Source organism: Pteropus medius, unplaced genomic scaffold (assembly GCF_902729225.1).
Source record: "Pteropus medius unplaced genomic scaffold, Ma_sr-lr_union100, whole genome shotgun sequence".
NCBI classification, from domain to species: domain Eukaryota; kingdom Metazoa; phylum Chordata; class Mammalia; order Chiroptera; family Pteropodidae; genus Pteropus; species Pteropus medius.
In genome coordinates, this window is record NW_024350319.1 from 8,771,370 (window position 1) to 8,795,214 (window position 23,845).

Consider the following 23,845-nt stretch of genomic DNA (forward strand, 5'->3'; position numbering starts at 1 on the left):
GATTACACAATGGTAGCAAACAAACTACTGCCTAGTGCTATTATGTAGCATTATTGCTGTGGCTGGATATTATTTTATTTACTTCTCATGGTAGCCTTGCAAAGTAGGTAGTGTTTCCATATTTTACAGATGAGAAAACTGAAGTTAAGAAACTAGCCCAAGTCTACCAAACAATATGAGAAAACCCTAGATCCGCCTGACTTCAAATTTTCTTTCTCTTATGCAACAAATTTCAACTATATGACAAAAGTAAAAGCAAACAAAAAAAATTACATAGACAAGAAAGATGTGTCCCAAAGTTAGAGAAGCTAAAATTCCGTTAGCTGTTAATAAAAATAATTCGTTTTATTATCATATTTAGTTTACAGTCTGGATATTGTGCTACAACTACATTGATGTTCAGCAGTTAAAATACTTCAAAGAAATACCAAAGGAATTTTCTAAAGCTCTTAGAGTACATTAATTTTGTGAATTTATGTTCCTTTATTTTTCTTTCCCTCATATCTTTCGGCCTTGCTTTTTAAAATTCTTCAATTCTGAGTAGTTTTTGCATGGTATTACTGAGATAATCTTTTGAAAATTACTTTCAATTTCTGTTCTCAAAGAATTTTTCTTTTTGGAAGATACAACTGGAAAACAAGGAAAAGTATTTTCCATTGTTCCCTAGGTAGGCACAGCCTTCTTTCTGCTAATACGTTCCACATTAAATCCAGGCATTAGTTATTGGTACTAGAAGCTATTATCTGACTTTTATAGCTCCCACCCTAATAATAATACATTAAAGTTTCCTAGGTCATCATCTGAAGAATAGGACTTAAATCTCTGGAGAAAAATGTGATAAATTCACATCAATTGCAAAACCTTTTTACAGAAAATATTCACACCAGTTCCTTTGGTAGTTTTTTAAAAAATCCAAATAAAGAATATCTACATTTTTCCTCCTTATTTTTACTTTTAGAAAAATCTTTAACCAAACAATAAACAACAGGATATCTTTTTCTGGTAGGCAAAAACAACAGGACTTCTTGTATGTCAGTGAATTATATGGTAAAATTCTTAATAATCATTCCTTCTTTTTAATTTTCTTATGAAAAGTGTGTATATTACCTAAACTGACCAAGGCCCTAGTCCTTATTAGTAAATAGTAACATAAACATAATTAGCTGCTTAATAGAATTTCAAAAGTTATTTATAAAAAAACATAAGCTTTTTTCTTCTTTCTTTATAATTGTATTTATTTAAGTAATTTGGACTCACCTTAGAATAAATTACTTTGTGTTTATTTTTCATTGCATCTGCTACTCAATGAGTTCTAGTGAGTCACATTCACTCCAGAAAAGACAACAATCAATAATAAGAAGCTTTTGGGAAATAAACAATTAATGTTAAAAATGTGATATTGACTTAGTTATTTTGTTAGCAAATATTAAATATCTTCTACACCTGTATTTACTCACCTATAAGTCCTAAAAGAATGTAGCCAATAATGAACAGCATGAAGATTATGCAGCACAGAACATCTGTACAATTCCTAAAGACAAAAAAGAATAAAGAATTAAAAGGGGTCCAAAATGACTTCTTGCTTACTGCACAAAATATAATGGTAATATGGCATTTTATATCCAAAAGGAAGATCACATATATTTCTGTAATCGAAGACTTCAGCACAATGAGTGGTCATAATTTTATAACTAAAGAAGCTCCCTTTAGCATCCTTAGTATGTATTCTGTCTTGTTTTATATTTGTAAAATGTTTTTAGGGATTACAGTACACCAAAATCCAATGATGATTTTGTAATTTAATGATGAAATTGTAATTTAAGCTATTTGATTTTATGATTTTCTTTTTCATGTCTGCCCAACATATGGTGTATGTATATATGTATTAAAATATATATATATAATATATATATATTAAAAATCATCCATTTTCCATCCCTCCATTTTCTTTCTGTATGCACATTTTAAGAATAAAATTATTAAAGGATTGACTATATAAACTTTCGATGGGAAGTAGAGTTGCAATTATTCTAATTACTCGAAACTGTAATTTTCCCAGTTATTCTGTAAGCTAATATCATCAAATTAGGTTTAGCAAAAATTTGGCTGAGACTCAGTGATTTGCTAAGGGTCATAAGTCAAACCTTGATCCAGCAGGAATACTCAAGGTTTTCAACTAAAATATTTCCTATTTCCAATATTATAACTTGTTCAGCTTATAAGTGATCTGGAAGGTCAAAGCTATGTCTTGAAACAATACAACCATTCTCTATTTGAAACCTAATGAAGAATCTATTAGTAAAGAAAAATTAGACTTATTTGACAGATTAAAAGTTGCACACAAGAATTTTCATAGCAAAAACTTGCTCTTGAGGGCAAATGGATATGCTCTAATTGTTCAGCATAGGCAGGTTGAAGTTACGCACTATTTTTAGTGGTGGTAGTAGTAATAGTAATGAATAATAATTGTATAGTAATGGATATAATAATATTAACCATTGATAAAGCCCTGTTATACCTTTACTGCTTTCACTGTGGATTTTCTAAGAATATCCTTAGGTTGTTAGGGGTAGTAAGATGAGTTAAATTACTTAAGGTCCAAGAGAGAGGTAGTTACAGAGGCAGGCAAATATCTAGGTCTCCAATGCCCAATCTTTTTCATTTAGTAATTATGTTAATATGATTATAATTTTCTGTAAAGATTCGAATTGGCTGTATCTAAAACTCTATACATATCCCTATTACTGTACCTCACAATAGTAAAAGAATCTTTCATAGAGAAAGTTAATCATGGCCAATTCAGACATAAAATATCATGTTTAAATCTAATTTCAACCCAAGAATTTAAAAATTCATTTAGATTAATAATAGTAATAATAATTAATAATAAAAAGAGAAGAAAACAGACCTCTAGTTTTCTTTGGTTAACAACTATTGAAAGCAAAAACTTGCTTGGAGCTAAAAAGAATATTTGATTCATGGGCATTCTGACACATCCTACTCAAGATCAGGTTCTGATTCTGTCAGAGCAGCTATTAAATAGTGTGATTCCTAGTAAGATGCCTACAGGTGAGGAACTAAAGGAGAAAAAACTAGAACACTAGTGTGCTTTAATTAGAAATCTAGACCTTGTCAAAGCCCTTGTGTGTAATCATAACTACTAAGAACAGAAGGAGAGGGATGTGATCAGAAGCACTAGCTAGGTTATATATCTATAATATGCTTATATTTATATATTTACATTATGTATACTAAACACTGTAATGCATATTTATAATGACCTAATGTCACATAGTGTTAGTACATGTTATATACTTATAATGTTATGTATTAAGCACAGGGAGAGGTAACAGAAAGATGAATGAAACAAACAATTTCAAAAGACAGCACAAGGAAAGAAGCAGAACCGAAGAGGAAATTTTAAAAAAGTAAAACCTACGCTCCCCGGCTACTGGCACCGAAGAATGGATATCAACTGGAGTTTTGGTTCCATATGGGGTTTTACACAACCATTTCTTTTTCTTTTTGGTGCCAAGGACACACTGCAGCACCAGGGACTACTGAGTGCCCATATAACCATTTCCTCCAGCAGTCTCTAACCACAGTAGGATAGCATTTCCCAATAATTCACACCTGGAGGTGTTTGTGATGCTCTTCTGAGAACAGGGAGGATAATATATTCAAGTCTGTTTTGCTTTTCTGGTGCACTGCTTTAGAGAAATAGCAGACCATGCCCATGGACCAGACTGGTTAGTTTTATCTTATTTAAACGCAGAAGAATATTGAACAAAGTGAAAATTATAAATGGAAAATTCAAGAGTCTCAAAAAGCAGGAAAGTTTTTCTAGATAAAACATTTGTATTTCTGAATTTGTTCCTGTAGTTATTTTATTCCCTTTGTTATTTTAGAAATTTCCTTTAAAAATGTGTATGTGTTCTTTCAGGTAATTACGATTGCCTGCCTGCCATTTTCTCTGTTGATTCATCTGTTTCTCTTCCTTTTCTAAGACATATTCCCTCCAGGAAAAAATACTGCTTAGAAAATTATTAGAAAATTGAATTTGTACAAAATATAAAATGTAGCTTGGGCACCATTTAGTGAGTCAGGAACACAGCAAAAGCTTAATTTCAGTTTTTAGAAGTTGTAGCACCTTAAGATTATTCCTCTCTTTTGAGCATTAAAAAAAAAAATCTATCACAATCCTAAGTGTTCTATAAGAAATTAGTTATTTTTTAAAGACAAGGATTAAATTTGGATATTTTTAAGTACCTCAAGACAGCTATTGAGGTAACTGAGTGATACCAGCTCCTGGCTGAAAATCATTCTGAATCCTATTCTAGCCAGAGGCCTGTCATTGCTGTACCTTCTCCTCAGGTAGATTCATTTTTACTTTCATAGTAAGCACTAAGAACCATTGTACCAAGCTAAAAATGGGTTGCATCCCACTGGGTCCCAGAAAGAAGACAGAAACCTTAGTTACAAAGCAATATGCCCCCAACCCTTTTCCTCTCCCTCCTTCCAAATCAAAGTCTAACTTTTTCAAAATAAGCTGCTCACATTCGCATTTATCAGAAAGCTATTCAAAACTTTATTCAGACAGCTTTCCTGGCATAAAAGTATTTTCAAAAATTAAACTACAGAAGTACCATTACTACCTTATATTTATTTTTCCAAATTACAATAAGAATAGTATCCCCAATTATATATGCATTTGCAGATTTACATTTTCCTTCTATATCTGACCCACAAATATAGAATGCCTATAGTTACCTCAACTTAAAGTCTTGGGAGCTTTGTTTGACTTTCCCTTTTTCTTACTTTTTATATTCAATTAACAAGTTCTCTTGACTATCTTATGAGTCTTTCATCCATCCCTTCCTTTCTATTCCTGCTGCCTGGACTCAGTCCAGATTCTCTTATCCTCTCTTCAAACTATTGCATGGCCTCTCTTAATTGGACTCCTACATGTAGTCTCTGCCTGATCCAATTCATTCTTCACATCACTGATATCACTTTATTGTTTAAAAAATTGCAATGCCTCTCCACCACTTATTTAAAAATTTCCAAATGTTTTAGCTTTATGTTTAAGAACCTACAACTTCAATCCTAGTTCAAGTCCCAGACTATCTTTCTAGCTTTATCTCCCTCTATTCCTCTCAATGTACTTCAACCAACTTGGACTTTTTCATTCATTGAATACACCATGAACTCAGAGCTCTCTGTTCATGGCTCCTTTAAACTCTTCCTCCTGGGATAACCATATGTCCCAATCTATGGAACTTCCAGGGTTTTCAGCTATTGTCCTGGAGTAACCATTAACAGTGAGCCCTTTGACTTGAAAGTGCCCCAGTCCGGGTGTCTACTCCATCTACCAAAATCCCATTCTTCATATGGTAGGATTCCCTTCTTGTTTAGAGATGAATAATATTCCATTGTAGGTATATGCCAAGTTTTTTCAACCTATTCATTTGTCAATAGACTTTTAAGCTGTTTCTGTATCCCGGCTAGTATGCATAATGCTGCAACAAACATGGGAATGTGGATATCTATTTGAGATCTTGATTTCAATTCTTTTGGATTTGACAACATGGATGAACCTGGAGGACATTATGCTATGGGTAATAAGCCAATCACAGAAGGACAAATGCTGTATGATTCCACTTACATGAGATATCTAAAATAGCCCAGCTCATAGAAACGGAAAGTAGAATGGTAGATGCCAACGGCTGAGGGAGAAGCAAATGGGGAGCTGTTCACCGGGTGTAAGTTTCAAATAAACATGATGGATAAATTCTGTAGATCTGCAGTACAACATTGTGCCTGTAGCTAACAATACTGCACTGAGCGCTTAAAATTTTAAGAAGGTAGGTCTTATGTTAAGTGTTCTTACCTTAATAAAAAAAATGCAGTATAAAAAACATGATAATCTGTTCAATGTCATATGTTGTTATTTGAATTTAAAATTTTCCTATGAATAAACTTAATGTGGGTATCAAATAAGTGATGGTAAATGTAAAAAAATAAAATTTTAAAATATAAAAAATTTTAAATTTCATTCTTCAAATCAATTCAAATGGCACCTCCTTCGTGAAATTTCCAATTAGATGAGATCCCTCTCATCCCTGTAGACTTACAGAAATTTTGTTTGTACATCTTTAAGAATTTTTGTTCGTACCTCTGTTATAACCCAAACCAGAGGGTGGCAAACTAAAGCCTGTGGGAAAAATCTGGCATGTTGCCTGGTTTTGTACAGCTTGAGAGTTAAATATGATTGTTACATTTATAAATGGTTAAAAAAAAATGTATGACATGTTATACAAAATTCAAATGTCAGTGTCCATAAATATTTGTTTATGGCTACTTTTGTGCTATGACAGCTGAGTTGAGTAGTTGTAATAGAAACTATCTGGCCCTGTAAAGCCTAAACTATTTACTATCAGGACCTTTACTACCCCCAAATTTTGCTGACCTCTGACCTAGAACATCATGTCCTCTATGGCAGCATTTGGCACAGAGTGTTATAAACTACAGGCATACAGCAATCTTGGTCCAGGGAATGATTAGTAAGGCACACCTCTAACTGATAGTCTAATGCATCATAAACAGACTGGTGAACTTCAAAGTGTTGTATTTCAAATTTCAGATTTTTTTGTATGGGGAGGGATCCTTTGTGGTGAATATATTCAAGGGGTTCAAGTTTTTAGTCAAGCTAAGCCTGTCACCTGGACACTACTGTCTTCAGAAAAATCAGCAAAAGAAAAAAAAAACACATTAGATTAAATTCAAAGGTAATAAGAGAGTTTTGTCCGTTAAGTACATATTTCAGTTCCACATTAGTTCTTATTCTCCCACGACTGTCATTCTGCTTCCTTTTCAGGGACAACTTTTTACCTTCATTCAGAAACCGATTCATTTACTGGTTTTCTTTTTTTGTGGCAGATGAAATTCCAGTGATAGCAACCATCCTGAAAGGTCATTAATATCAAGCATTAGAGCGAGAATGGAAGTCCTAAAAGTCATTATTCTCTGACAGACCATCCATTCGTGCCTAATGAGTCAGTTTAGAGACTGTCCACTGCTAGTGATTCAAATCGAATTATCATCTCTCATTCGAAAGTTCTTGGTGTCACCTGAGTACATCTGCCTGCAACATGGCTGCATTTATAACCCACAGTCTAGAAGCATTGCTCCTCTGTGGTTCTGCTGGCACCTGCAAGATGCCGTTTAGTCATCTGTTACCTCTCAGATTCTTACAGCAAAAGTCTGTTCCAGGAAATAGAATGACTGCTTCAATTCTCAGAGGCTTTATTAGAGAATAATGCACTTTGGGGTCATTCTCTAAACTTCACCAAGATACACTTGGCAAACCACAGAGTATGGCTTGAATTGGAGAGGTCATCTGAGTTGATGGTAATCAGTCAGCAGCCTCAAAACATTTTGGGCTATTTTGAGGCTAAAATTCTGTTAAGTTAGAATGTACTATACCTCTATTCCCCTACTTTCACTTTTAGTGGAGAAACCGGTGATTTTGTGACAGGAGCATTCTCTAAGAGCTTGTGTTTGAAGGGGTTAGTGATATTCTTTCCTGTTGTTTACAGCTTCTCATCTCCTTCCCAGACACATTGTCTAGAAGTTCTCTATTTTTCTGTTCCCACAGCTTTAGATTATGCCATTCCGCCATTTGTGTGTGTGAAGGCTGAGGCTTTAGAAATAAGCAAGTTATACTGTTTCTACACAATTAATAAAAGGTTAGATTATCATGAAGAATTTCACTGTCACTGGATTCAGAAACTTAATAGGAAAGAACAAATGAGAGTTTAATCACATGACCTTATATTTTCAAATGTTCAATCCTAATGCAAGTTTTTTAAATCTCTCAAAAAATTTTAAGCATGACTTCAAGTAAGTTATATTTACCTTAGAAGGTAATCCTGGCATCCAATCATTGAGAAAGGAGTGTTAGTTTTTGTGGAATTATTCATTTTTAGCATATTTTAAACTATTGCTGAGAAATAAAATATACCACATAATTCCATACCCTAAGAAATTATAGGATATTGATCATGTTTTTCAAATTGATTAGATCATATACGATGATATTCAAGTATTATACTTGCTTTATTTAGTTCTTCTGAATAATCAAATTTTTAAAGCTTCCATATCATCTATGGTTAATCTTTTCTTCTATCCTGTTTGTATTTGGGTTTCCATTGCCTTGAAAGAGTAACTTTAACTGGTTGTGATTTATGTTTTCTATCTGTAAAGGGGAAAGAAAACCTCATTTTTTTGAGAGGTTTAAGTGATGCATATATAAATATCTCTTTTGTTTAAAATAGGACTAGGTCAGACAAAATCGGTCTTACTACTTTATTCATTATCTTCCTAAAACTTGCATAACATTCAAGAATTCATCAGTGGCTGGAAACTATTCTAGATATTGCTAGTAAAGTGAGCGCATGATTATAGCTATTATTCATATTACATTTGGCACCGTGGCCCAAAGTTACCACACAGGAGAGGTGCTAGGAGAGCCAGCTTAGAATAGCATTAGACATTAGTCCAAAGTTATCAACTAAGTTCATAGGAAATGTATATCAGTTTAGAATGCTCTTTGATTTTCTTGAAATAGTTAGAATCTCTCCTACATAGAAACACTGAGTAGGTGCTCAGAAATATTTGTTGAATAATGAAATTCTGAAAAGTCTCATACCTAGGATGGCTGCTGAAATTTGGCTATTAAAATTAGAAAAAAAGAACTCATGTCTCCTAATAATCATATGATAAAGAGTTAATATCTTTAAACTCAAAGACATGCATATTAAAATGAGAAAATTACTATTTTTTAATAATAAAAAAAATTGCCTATTTATGATAGGAGGCATGAAAACTGTATTCCCTGTGATCTAGTAATTTATATCATGGAAATATATGTAGATATAGCAAGAATTTACTTATAAGAATTTAAAACACTGTACTGTTTATAATAACTGAAAGTTGGAAAGAACTTTTAGAATAATAATTATATGAAAACATGTTTATGATATAGCGAATAAAAAATAGGTTATTGAACATATTATGTATAGTATGATCATACGTGTTTATATACGTATGTAAATGCTTAACAAGATAAAAGGATATACAAAAAATGTTATTGGTTTTCTCTGGGTGGTATGATTTTATATAATTCTGTTTTTCTTCTTTTGCTTTTTCTGTTTTTTCCAAAACTTCTATGATGGACATAAATTGCATTTATAATAAGAACAAAAATCTAAAACAGACTGCATTTGATTAGTAAACTACAAATAGATTGCTGAGTTATCTCATTATACTAATTTCTTTCTGATCCCCTCAAAATATGTTAAGAATTGATCTGCTCTTTGACATTGTTCTTGATCATTATTGACTAAAATTCAGAACACACTTTTTGTAATCTTTAAACAAGAAGTTACTAAAAGTGTGTGAGGGGGTGAGAGATTGTTTTCTGGTTAATCCTTCCTATTTCTCAAACATTCATAAGTGAGAATGGAATCAAATATGTATCAATAAATGCCTATTAAAACTTCTTACGAATCACACCTTCGTCTACCAATGATGAGCATAATAATCTCACCAGATTTATAAGATAGAGACCCCTAGTTCTTGTTTGAGCATTGCATAAAATGAAAACAGCGTTGGCCTTTAAATTTTTATTAATCAAGTCTTTATGATTTGATGTTAGGCCTCTCTTTTATTATTTCCTTTATGTACATTTAGAAAATTTGAATAATAAGAACACCTCTGTTATTTTGCTTAACTAATATTTATTCAGTGGTGATCTTAAAACTTTTACTATGCGTGGCATGTGTATCATCTCCATGCTAATATTTAACAGGGTTTCCTGTAATCAGCATAGTGCTTTCAGAACATGAGAGAAAAATTTAGTTTTGCAAGTTAGTTTAGCAATGCAATAATCTCAACTGTAAAACATTTTTGTATTTATAATTGTTTAAGTGTACATTAGATGAAACAGTAAATTTAAAATAATTTTGAGTAATATTACACAAGGAACTGGAAATAATGGTTGCCTCAAGAAGGGGAGCTGTGTGTCTGGGGAGGAAAAGGTGGAGACCCATTTTTCACTTTATATCCTTTTGTAACTTTTAAATTGTGTATCAAACACAAGTATTACCTAGACAAAAATAATTAATTTATAAAACAGAAAGTCATTTGAGTACTGACTTGGCATCTCTTAGAAATAACCTGAGAAATAATGACAATTATTAGCCATTAAAATATACGCAGTTGGGAAAAAAATTTAATTTAATAGAAATTAAACTACAGACTATATAGATATAGTCATTGAAAACATACTTCAAGTAAAACCCCTTATTGGGATTATAGAGCCATTAATATAGTGCTAGCCATTAATACTTTAAATCACATATGTGGAAAACGAGGTTTTACCATCATAAACATGTTTTACTTATTTGTTTTGGCAATGATTTCAATTTTCAGAGGAAAAAATAAATGCAACATGATATATTTGGCTTGTGTAATATCAAACAGTATTATTACTGTGCTGTTGGTAGAGCTTTTCTGTGAAATGAGAGATATTTATTGATTTTAGAAAGAAAATTAACAGATTTGTGAGATGGCATAATAAGGTGGTGAGTTTTCATGGCTTGTCCGTAGCAAAGAAGCATAAGCAACATTACCTACTGAAAGAATAAGTAAAAGTGTTACTTGAACGTTAGACATTAATAAATTGTAGACATTTTCAAAAATGTATAAAAATGCTGTGTCTCTCTGTTCTCAAATTGCTCAGCAAAATGGGAAATTGAGAAATTACAACCATTGGTCTAGAGCTAGAAGTATTATATAAATTGTTCATTCTTTTCTGTAAGTATTTGCCAATACATCCTATTCTATGAGCTGTTTATACTATAACCAAGCATCACTAGTGAGAATAGGGTCATTGTTATTAATTTCAAAAAGGAACATAAACTTTTTAGGTTTTTAAGATAAAACTAATAAATGTTCCCTAAATGTTTATTGATTTGAAATTATTAAATACAGTCTCTCTATAATCCAGTTTAAATTTGAACCTAATTGTATCAGTTAAGAATGTGTTCAGTTGCAAATAGCAGAAAATTTACACCAGACACAGTGGTTTAAGTTCCAAGGAATTTATTTGTTTCATACAATAAGAAGTCCTGCAGTTGGCAGTCCTGTGCTGGTGTGGTGTGTCACTGATGTCATTAGGGACCTGAAGCATTTCTTTTTTTTTTTCCCATTAAAAATTATTGGGGTGACATTGCTTAATAAAGTCAAATAAGTTTCAAGTATACAATTCAACAGTATGTCATATGTATACTGCATTGTGTATTCACCACCCAAAGTTAGATTTCCTGCCGTCACCAAATATTTGACCCCTTTTACTTCTATTTCATCTATCTGCCCCCCTTATCCTTAGCTTGTAGATATTTATCAACATGCTTGTACCTCATGTCACAAGTTGACTGCTGCAAGCAAGACACTTAAATCTCTTTAATAGAACTTTGTCTTTTTATTTAGAAGAGAAGGTCCTTCTTAGAAGACTTCTACTTTAGCTCATTGGCCAGAACTGCATCTCATGGTCAATCCTGCTTAGAAAGTGATTAGGAAAACTGAGTATTTGGCTTTCAGCTTCTACAATAGAGCAGGCAAGAAAGAGGATGCCTTGCAATAGATGTTCAGGGTGACAAATTACGGAATATAACACCACAGCAATTAGTTGAAATGTACTTAAACAATCATAAAAAATAATAAATTTTTCCTCTACTAATAATTTCTAGTCAACCCAAATGGATTATGGGAAAGAATGTGTGCTTTTCTCTGCAACTATTAGTATTAAATATTAAACATATTTTATGAGATTGACATAAGAAAACTGAATATTGTACATTCTTACAGAATTCAAGGCAAACCGAAATTTGTTTCCCAGAAAAAGATATTCCAGAGCTGATATCAATAACAGTAAAATAGCAAGTTGTATATCTTACATGTGAATAATTGTATATTCCATATTCAATCAACTAAATAATTCTTGACATTCATGTTCAGTGGAATGGAGTTTGAAATTTAAATCCAGCCTTGGCAAATATATACAATTGCAGTTGTAAGCCGAATATTGAAATACAAGTCTTTCTTAAGTTAATTTATGTCTTTTTTAAATCATTAGACATACAATGTATGACAAACTATGCCCACATGTTACTTTCATTTCAACATAAGATACTTGGAATAGCATATTAATAGTAAGTCTGGGAGTCATTAAGCAATGTTATACTTAATCCAAGAACAGTCCCAGTTCTTTTAGTAACAAAGCATTATAATACAATACATAATGAGTCTTGGTTCCTACCACTTTGTTCTTTCCTGACATTCTAAGATGTATTTTCCAAGGCTTCCCCAGATATAAGTCTCTCCGCCTAAGGATTTCACAAAACCTCCTTAGCAATTTTTCAGTGATTAAATTTCAATGGCTAAGTGTCTACTATTTGATACAATGGTGAAACATGTGTATGCATGTATGTGACAGAGAGAAAGAGAGACCGAGAAGGGGGTGGGGGCAGGATGGAGATGAAGGTAAACCAAATAAAGGGGGAAGGAGATATAAAGCAGAAAAAGAACATAATCTTAGCCCTCAACTATTCTAATTTCATGGTTTAAAAAAGATGAATGCGTCTAAAAGGTTAACATTAAAAAATAATAACAGTTAAAAATGTAGAGGTAAAAATAAACACCATAGGTAGGAAGGATTTGGATGGTTAGAGTGGGAAAAGCTCAGTGTGAGTCAGAGTATGTGAGACACTTTAATTTTAAGAGAGGTGTTAAAGTTCTGAATTATGGAGAAGGTTCAGACTGGTGGAGAAGAGAGGCCCATTCTAGGCAAAAGGAAGTACAAGAACAAAAGTGCAACAGTAAGCATGGCTGATGGGGATGAGAAGGAGAGCAGGTTGGCTAAAATTCTTATTGGGTAGAAATTATAAAGCAGACTAGATTAGCATTGTGGAGTCAAAAAAACAATTAGTTCTTCTATTTACATAATATTTATTTGGTACCTATTCTGTACTAGGTACTGTGGTACCTTTTATAAAATACAATGGCGAACTAGACAGGCAATATGCCTACTGTCATGGAGTTTGCAATTTAGTGTGGCAAACAGGAAAAAGTAAGCAAAGATCAACAAATACAATGATGATAGATTGCCTGATACTCGCTAAGAGGTGAACAGATATGATACTGTGGAAGAAAATAATCAGAATAGAGTACATAGTGAAGGGCTCTCTAAAGAGGTAGAGAGTACCCTACTATTCTGATTCAAATTCATAAAATTAAAAATAGAATTACCATATGGTCCAGCAATTCCACTTCAAAGGAAATGACACAGGATCTTGAAGAGATATCCGCGTCCCATGTTCTTTGCAGCATTACTCACAATAGCCAAGATATGGAAACAACCAAGTCTTTCAATGAATAAGTAGAAATATTATTGTGTGTCGAAAATGGCTTATTGTGTGTATTATTATTGTGTGTAATATGTATATATATTATATACACATATATAATATATAATATATATACACGTATATAATATATATACGTATATATGATATATATATATATAATGAAATATTATTCAGCCATCAGAAAGAAGGAAATCCTGCCATTCGTGACAACATGAATAGACCTTGAGGATATTAAATTAAGAGAAATAAGTCAGATAAAGACAGATACCGTATATTATCACTTACATGTGTAATCTAAAAAAGCCAAACTTGTGGAAACTGAGTAGAATGTTGGTTACCAGCGGCTAGGAGTGGGGAAATGGAGAGATGTTGGTCAAAGAGCACAAACTTGCAGTTAGGGATGACAATTAGGGAAATAAGGGCTGAACTAGGATGATAACAAGACAGAAGAAAATGAAAACAGAGCCAGTTCTGCTTCATCAGCATCACCAGCTTCCTGTGCATGTCTGTTTTTCTGGATTGCCAGGATATTGTGAAGATAAATGCCACAGCATGGAGAGAGTTTACAGTTCTACAAAGATTCCTCGTGGACTGGAATGGATGTGAATGGATTTCTCTCTAAAAGTTTAAAAACAGGTGAAAAAAAACACATATCACCCGGGCACCAAATCTTATATTTATCTCTCCTATAGTCTTCAAAGCACTCTGTTCCACTTTTTTATTACATCAACTTGATAAAAATATATTTTCTGTGAGCTTTTAGGGATCAAAGAGCCTATTTTTCAGTTTTTGCTATGGTGTGGTTGTGGTTAGCCGATGTCTGTCTTTTCTGTAATGGACATAAAGATTTGCTACATTGTTGGTGTTAATTCTCAAAGCCCACATCAAAAAAAAAAAAAAAAAGCTGGCCCTGAATTCTCCTGGATGTAGACTATTATTAACAATACATGTGACGAGTTATTGAATTGTGTTGTTTCTAGCTTTTGTCAGCTGCATGTAAATGAACAAAGACAGAGTTAAAGACAAGAAGGGAAAGATAAAAGTGACAGCTAAAGGCAAGACAAAACCAAAAGAGAAATAAGCTGAAAAGAGATTTAAAGAAGAAAAAACTGAGAGGAAGAAGTAGGACTCCCAATGAAATCAGAAGTATTATGGTAAAGGTTAAGAAGGGAAAAGGCAAAAGAGAAGAAATCAGAGAAACAAAGTAAAAAAAAAAAATGCAGAGAAAGAACTATTTATATTATAACAAAAGAAAAATAGAGGCCATATGTAAGGAAGCTTACTGAAATCTGGGTTTGGAGAAACATCTAAAAGCAAATACACACGTTCAATTCTAAAAGTACTATTCTATAAATTTGTGAAATAAGATAGTAACATGAATGTTGGTTATTAAATTAGCTTAAATTTAATTTCTCTACTTTTACGTTATAGTTTAAGTTATTCTCACACTCAAATAAAGGTTGTACCCTAGAGCAAAGCTCAAGGACATCTGATCTTTGCATCTATTGCTCTCTTCTTAAAACATTTATAGTTAATTATTTAAAAATACAATTACTATTTGTCAGCTACCAAAAAGTCACTCAACAGACCCATGTATCTCTTTCTCTCAGTCTCTCCCAGTAATAATATACTTGGAGAATCTATCTAAACTTCATATCTGTGTACCTTTTTCCAGAAGAGTCGCAGTTAGCACTACCTCCAATCTAATACTAAAACATGCTAGTATCATCTTTCATATTTTGATGCAAAAACTGTGTAATTTCAGCAGCAGTTTGTTATTAAAAGCTGAAAGACTTGCAGACTTCTACCCTTTCTTCAACTTTTAGTTAGTGGATAAATGTACTCAAGTTTGTGGAGAAGCAGCAGCCTGTCTTTGGATTTTAAGTGATTCCGGCGTTATAGTAGTGGCAATAATAACAGCTGAGACACTACTCAGGACTTAAGAAGGACCAAAGTGAAATATGCTGGGCACAAAAAGGACTTGAGTTTACTTTAATTAGTGCAAGAATATGGAAAGGCAACTGAAACTTCTAATATTCTCTTCTCAGGCAACCATCAAATAACTCCAAAGCATCCCTCACTTTTTATCATTATTTCTATTGAGCTCAGTGGTAGCTTTTCAGAATTTTGATCCATTAAATTTGATCTTAGATTTAAACAGCAAATTAATATGATTGCTTCATATTAATTTTTGTTCACTTAGAGATTTCCCAGAAGAACGGTCTTAATTTTAAGTCGTTAAACTGCAGCTTTAAGTCATTCTTCTCTGCTTCATCATTCTGCAAACAGATGGGAAGATATTCAAAAAACAGTCTCTTCCCAATCTGGGCTTTCTCCTCCGGTGAAGATTGCCTTGAGAAGCACAGACTGGGAATTTAGGTTCCATCTACAGTTAACACCTGGTAAAAACACCCCTTTACCTTAGTTCCCAACACAAAGTTATTATTTCTATCCAAAACACAGAGTTGAAAGGCGGAAGATGAATTATGCAACATCTGTAAAGCATATGAAACTCCCCATAGAAAATGGTGAGTTAGGAGTGCGTGTCCATAAATGTGTGTTTAGAAAAGCACAAGGGGAAGCAGAAAACTCTGGCATAGATTGAACCACAAATTATTACCACCATTAAATAAACATTCATATACAAAAGCTTAAATAAAAAAGTTTTAGGGCTGGAAAGAGTTTGTATCAGTCTAAAAAATCATTTTCTTCTAACATCTGAGGTCTGAAATCTCCCAATAATATTTAATATTGGTTCTCATTTTATTAGACAGAACACTCCAAAAGATGATTACTTTCAGTGTACCCCCCAAACATGAATTTTCCAGGAAACCATAATTACTGACCACTCCATCCTGTAAATTCCCTATATGGTCTTCCATAAAAACTCTCTCACATGCATACCTCTTTCATCTCTTTTGCTCCTTCTCAGTCTTCTTCGTGGACCGTTCTTTTTTCTGTCTGTATCTTAATGTTGGCATAATCTCAGGGTTCTCTTCTGATATGCCTCATCTTCTAACTCTGCTAATCTGAGGTTATCTCATCTCCATCACGGTTTCCAAAACTTCAGCCACGAACAGCCTTAATCTCCCTCCTGAATGCCAGACACTTATTTTTAAATTCAAATGTCCAAAATTGAATTCACGATCTATTGCTCCCAGAAATCCAAAAATTTACTCTTCTTGCTTATTTCTATCTTTCACCCATTCTTTCACCCAACCTAAAAATCCTGCCATTCTTGAATCCTCTCTTATACTCCACATGTAGTTGGTTGACAGTCCTACTAATTCTCCATCCCACAATATTCTATTCCTTTCTCTCCAATCTCACTGCCACTGTCTAGATTGAAGTCTCATCAGTTTCTTATGTGGATTGATACCACAGCCTCCAACCAGCCTCTTGCTTTCTCTAACCCACCATCCATACTTCATAAAATATATAACTTGACATATAAATCCATGGTCAAAACTTTTATGATTCTCAATTGCTTATAAAATAAAATCTAAACTTTTTAGTCTGACCCTTACTAAGCTGCTAAAAATTACTTTCTATCTTCTATCCATTCTCACAAATAACCTAAGCTCTCTCAAATCTTTGTGTCTTTGTATTTGGTTGAACCACATGAAATTGCTCATATTTAACTGGTTTTGACCTTAAAAATGGCAATTTCATATGGCTCAACTAATAATTTTTTTTGTCTGCCTTGAATGCCCTTTCACCTTTACTACCTGTCAAAATATCAAGACGCATCTGAAGTGTTACCTTCTCTGTAGGGCAATACTTGGTTAAAGAGCAGGTCCCTTCTCTGTGCTCCCTTACCATTTTGTCATACCTCTGACACATGTTTTAATTATTTGTACATACTTGACTCTGCCACTAAACCTGGGACTTAAATTATCTTTATATCTTTCCTTCTAGTACAATGTAGTGTCTACTTAGGAGTTAATATTTGTTGAATGAATGAATGAATGAATGAATGGACTTCTTTGTGAACTTGTTAAACAAAGGAACTGGTAAATTTTTTTTGGTTAAAAATAGGAGGAGGGTGAGTATTCAGATTTAATATATCGTAGAGTGCCTCTTTTCTCTTTCTATAACACCTTCTCTTATCTGCTTCTTACTGGATACATCCGTATTTGTTCTTACCAGATAGATTTAAGGTGGCTGTGAAATTATACACTGAGAGTAGATGATCACAACGAGACCTTGTAATGTGTGTATAACCCACATAAAAGCAGATGTATAAGGTTCAACCAGCAAAACTCCAGGGGGCTGCAAGCAGACATAGGCAGCAGCCATAAGGTAAATGATTCCTAAGCAATCTTAAGATTGCTTTTGGTAGTATTAAAACCAAAATTGTTTTCTCTCCACCAAAAGCCATGGGGATCAATGTAACCCCTCCCTGAAAATGCATGGAGGACATTCATAGACAATCATAGAACATAAACAGTCTGAGAAAGAGACATTTTATAGCAGATATTTTTGAAGAACTTATTTACGTTGAAAGAATTTGCATCTCCAGCATTTTACAAATTTGTGGAATTAGTAATTAAGCAAAGAAAATTCCAAGAGTGATAGAAATAGAAGAGATGAAGTCTGGATTTCACACATGTCTGGAGTATCAGATCTTCCGTTAGAATTTAGAATGTTACATATTCAAAAGTATGATTTTAGACTGAGTGTGAATACTCAAATTTTTTCAATCATCTCTGATAACAAAAAGCTGGCTACTTAGCTTGAACTGATCCAGGTACAGAGAGGATGTGCAGGACAAAAGCAGTTCAGTGGAGGACCGAGGAATGACCAGGACCGTAGCAAAATTTAGGCTTAGGAAGCACTTAATCCAGAACTAGGACAGAGACGCTTCCCCAGCCAGTGTTCCCAGATATTAGTGAAAAAAAATTGGGAATTAATATCAGAATCATAGTGCTTTGATGCCTACATATAACTGGTTGATGAGATTGATAAGATTAGTTAGAAAATGGCACATAGCAAATTCCTTAGTTGGGTTCACTTATTCTCAATGTTCCTGTTGTTGTCATAAAACCCCTCACACACACAATGAAAGATAGATTCTTAAACAAGGGTGTGTATACTTCAATTAAAAACACTATTCTTGGGGGCAGAGTGAGCACTCAGATGTTGTAGATGTTGTAGCTCAGCTGCTATAACAAAATATCATAGACAGGGTGGCTTAAACAATAGATCTTTATATCTCAGAGTTCTGGAGGTTGGGAAGTCTGAGATCATTATGCCATCATGGTCTGGTCTTGGAGAAAGTTCTCCGCTGACAAGCAGATAACTTCCTTCTTGCTGTATTCTCATGTGACAGAGGGAGGGAGGGAGAGAGGGAGGGTAAAAAGTAGGGTGAGAGGAAGGGAGGGAGAGAGGAAGAGAGGTGAAGAGGGAGGAAGAGAGAGAGAAAGGGGGAGGAGGAAGGGAGAGGGAAGGGGAAGGGGCAGAAGGAGTGGGAGAGGAAGAGAGAAAGGGAGCGAACTAGCTCTCTGGTCTCTTCTTATAAGGGCACTAATCCCGTCACGAGGACCTCACCCTCATGACTTCCTCTGAATCTAATTACTTACAGAGGCCCCATCTCCAAACATCACTAGGCAGGTAGGGCTTCAACATATGCATCTTGGGGGACACAATTAGTTCATAACATCAGGAAAATAGCATTCCTCATAATATGGTGCCACAATAGAACATATTCCAGTTTGGGTATGCTATCCTTTTTTTAAATATTAAAATGTCTTTCTAAAAATATTGTTGAAAGAGGTCATTTAAATCTGACATATAGATTAAAAGTAAAACACATGTTTAAACATTTGACTTTTGTGAGTATATATTAATTTTAAGCAAGATAATCTAGTTTGTTTAATCTAAAATCATAGATAAGTATATCATATTAAAATGGAGTTATATGACATGTCCATACAGGTTTTATATAGTGACTTGAGGCTTCATGTCCTTGAATATCAGGATAAATGAAATCCTGGAAGAAACAAAAGAATGCTAGATACAAATGCCAGGTTAATTCACATTGTCCTCTGGCTTTGAGTGCAGAAGCATCACCCTTGCATAGCTCTTTAATATGCTATGTTAAGCTACATTTTTATGTCCAGAGCTTTTGGCCAGCATCAGACTTTGTGGTTCCCCTATTGCATGGTGTCCTTGGTATTCTTGGCAGCTGTCTTATACGAATAGGTGAGCACTAGAATACGGTGAAGGGCAAAAGCCTGCTTTCTATTCTTCAGTGCCAATATTCAAAGTTAATCTAGCATTCTTCATTCCAAATATCCAGTGCAAATCTCACTGCCCAACCCACATCTCCCCATACCATATTTTCAATGCCTTTCTGGATCTGCTTATCTGCACATCGTCAGAAATGAGTGCTTAGTTGACAAAAGCACGTCAAGACTATCAAATAAGAATTCCCCCCACAAAAATCTAGCCAAGCTGACATTTAGATGCTAGGCTGGTAAACAGTGCATTATGTTGATTTTTATTTAGCTCTATGTGATTCTGTAGAGACTTCTGTGTGCTTTGGGATGCATTAATATTTGTACAAAAGAGAAATTAATCTGTCCTGTTCCCCTTTACCCGCAATCCCTGGGCAAATATATGCTCTCTGAATATATGAGTTGCAGACAAGAAATAGCATTTGTCCTAGATGCCATATTAACTCAGATGATAGAAAAAATTTATATACATAGTACCAGGCACATATGTTTCTGGAAATTTGTTATAAAGTTTTCTTAGTTTGATTTTATTTGGAGCGAGGATCTCAATATTTCTCAATCTACTCCTTCTCAGAGGTGATACTAAAAGGTGAAGAAAATTCTTTTTTAATTTTTCAGTTAGAGTTGATATTCGTTATTATTTTATATTAGATTCAGGTGTACAGTATAGTGGTTATACATTTCTAAAATTTACATGACACCCCCCCCACCCCCGATTAGTCTAGTTACCCACCTGGCACTATACATAGTTATTACAATATTATTGACTACATTTCCTATGCTGTACTTCACAACCCTGTGACTATTTTATAACTACCAATTTGTATTTCTTAATCCCTTAGCTTTATTAAAATATTAAAATATTTTTATTAAAATTATTGATTCTTCTAAAAGCAGTGAAAGCTAAGGATCCTAAGGTTCAAAATTCATGATTTCCCCTTTATTTTTCTGAATTTTATTTAATAGGTCCCCAAAAGAAGTAAGCCTACAAGCGCATTCTTGCCTCCCTACTATCATCTTCCTAGAGAGGAGAGACAGAAGAGTGTGTGTTTAACTCTAATATTGGGTTCAGTTTGGACTGTCTTGGAATATGCATGTTCTAGTCCTCTTACATTGGTGTGTGGATTACAGAGAATAGAAGGTAAAATGAATACGTATTACAAAAAGCTCAGCAGAAGGCTTCCAAAATATAACAGGTAAAATATCCTAGAAAAGAAAAGATGACGTCAATAAAGCAAACAAATAAGATAAATTACTTAAATGCAGAAAACACTATAAAGTTTTCTCATGTCGTCTTCCTAGTAAGTTTGTTAAACACTTGGTTTTTGCACCTGAGTTGGAAAACCTATTCCTGTCTACTTTCCAAATTCTCTCCTCTACACCATGTTTTTACTTTGATCCTTTTCAAAGGTTTTAGACTCTTTCAGTCTAAAGAAGAGAGATATTACTTATAAACAGAAAAACAAAGATAATGATTTGTAATTCAAATATGCTGGAAAGTCAAGAATGTAAGGCATCTGAGTCTCGAGTGGAATAGGGTTTACATAGACATTTACATTTACATTCAGTAAAGGCTACCTACCAGCAGCTGCAAAGAGAAATAGACCTTTGAAAAAATAATAAAGGATGCTATCAAGTGATATTTGACTAGAAAAAAATTCAAAAGAGTAATCAAAGAAATTCATAGAAAGAAATAACAATAACAGACAAGGGAATTCATGCCAAATCTAGAAATGAAAGAAATTTTAAAAGCATGATTTTATAATTCATTTGCTCTGTAGCAAATATTAAAATTGTAAGTCTTTAGAGACTGAATACAAGATAACAATCTATATGGAAAGAAATACCCATCTTTTGAGTTCCAAAAGACTTAACCAAAGAAAAAACCAAAGATATGCACATTTTTTTTTCTTGTAAGTTGAGGGAGGTCAAATCCATTCTATGTGCCTACGGATAATAAGTTTCTCTTTAAGTTACAGCCCAAAAGGCTGAATATTAATAGTTGCCACCTTTCCCTAATGGGAGCAATATTTTGAATGACAAATAGATATTCATTAAATACTACGGGTCATTTAATTATATGCGTGTCTTTCTAAATGCTTAATATTAGAGAAGTATGTGCCCTAAGTAATGGTGTTGGTTAGGTAACCTTGTACTTAAGGGTCCCTTTCTGTCCAATTACCAGGCAAGCTTTCCAAATGCACTCAAAGATTAATTCACAAGTCCCTTAAGAGACTTCTGGTAGAAGTTTGGGGCAGCACAAAAAAGCTAATGATACATGACCTTGTTTCAGAAAAGCAGGCTGAGATTCTAAGAGTGTATGCTTATTTATCATTGTTCGATTGCTACAGTAAGGCAAAAAAAATATATATGTTATCATAAATATATAGGAGAAATGCAAATTAGAATTTAGTATCATATTATAATAATAAGGTACTTATTTACCTTTATGCAGCAGAGAAAGCATTTATTTCTCAGAAATCTCAATCTATAATTACAGGTATTTCAATTTTAATGGAAAAAGATCACTTGCTTTTATTGATTGGCATTTTTTCTCTAGTGAATACTTGTGCCATTCTTAACAAATTCACTTTTTCCATTTCATCATCCTGAGAACTAACAAATCCTATCCTTTTAGAAATGCTAATTTTACTGAATTATCTGAAGGGAAGAAACTTGACCCCATTCACCCAGAGGTTATCCTCAGCATTTTAATCATGTCCATCAAAATGGATCCAACTTTACAATGGAGTTCAAGAATAGATGTTTGTGAAGAGTTATTGGAGTGACAGAGAAAAAGATACACACTGTACAAGATATGCCAGAAACACAAGAACTTTCCCCAGTGAACACTTTTGTTCTCCGAAATTCCTCCCCTCTGACCGCCAGACTCAATTCTTTCCTCTTCCATCCATTGCATAGGTATAATTTTCCTTTCATCCCCAGCTTGCTTTCCAACTTACCAAAAAGAAAAACAAACAAAATGTTGCCATGAAATTAAAAGTGACAGATTCACTGAAAAATGGTTTCAGAGGAATACAGAAGAAAGAACTCTAGACTCATAATGGGGTATTCAAACTCCATTTTTGTCACCAAATCCTCAGGTAATCTCGGTTTTCTCAGTTTTAAGCCTTTCCACCCCTCCAGGTCTCTTTTTCTCATCCCAAAAGGGAATATTGAACCAAATAAACTCTAATGTTCATTTCAAAGATAATGGATAATTATTATAATTCTGTTTCAATGAAAGTATTACATGATACTAAATCTTTTTAAATTCTATAGTTAAATTCACGCAATAATTAAATATGTTTGGATAATTCTTAACTCCTACTCCTACTCCTTTAGATTTGGCTCATAGCTTAGTTGCTTAACATGTAAACATCTATGTTTATCTGTAAGGTTTAGTCTTTCTGCAAAATCAGCTAAGCTTATTTTGGGTAAAAAAAGAAAAATGCCGATTGCATTCATTCAGGCTGCTAGTATTTCAAAAAACAAAAAGAAGAAAAAAAAAAACCAGCCCCAAATTGACATTTCCATTGCCTGTTTTTTATGTTAGGCTAAGAAGAGTGAAATTTACTGATGTTTTCCTAAGCCAAGCTTTCCCACTGTGCAAAATGAATAGTTAAGCAGAATGTTAGCACAACGGTTCCATTTCTAACTCTAGCAGTGAAGACTTCCCACTACTGTGACACAGAAGGATACACACTTAAAGACAATACATTTATTTAGTGAATATGCACGTCTTTTGACTAGAAAAAGAAATAACAATCATCTGCAGTACTTTAAATAGCTAACATCTGTTTTTCCTAACATACTTCAAATACTTTGAATTTCCTGATTAGTTGTTATACGAGAACTGTATTTCTAAAAGACATAATGAGGCAGTTTAAAAATGAGTCTTAAATGATCTTCAAAGTAAAGTGAAGAAAAATGCTCATGCTCTGGGTAAGGATGGTTAAAGCAGATCCAAAGCTCCATAATATGACAAATAAAAAATAATTCTTTCGACTATTTGCATTTACACCAAAAGTTCTGTTTAATATTGCAAGTGAAGGAAGATGATACAAATGAGGAGAGCACAGACAAATGAAAATACAGCACTGTAGTCTTATAGCA

At 33.6% G+C, this 23,845-nt stretch overlaps 1 protein-coding gene across 1 annotated transcript in view; it reads right to left on the minus strand.

Moving 5' to 3' along the window:
• Nucleotides 1-23,845, minus strand: part of SLC44A5 (solute carrier family 44 member 5) — a 116,901-nt gene that overhangs the window by 77,977 nt on the left and 15,079 nt on the right. The window contains exon 3 of the mRNA XM_039838462.1: nucleotides 1,458-1,531. Within this exon, the coding sequence (XP_039694396.1) occupies nucleotides 1,458-1,531 (74 nt within the window). The remainder of the gene's footprint in view (nucleotides 1-1,457; nucleotides 1,532-23,845) is intronic.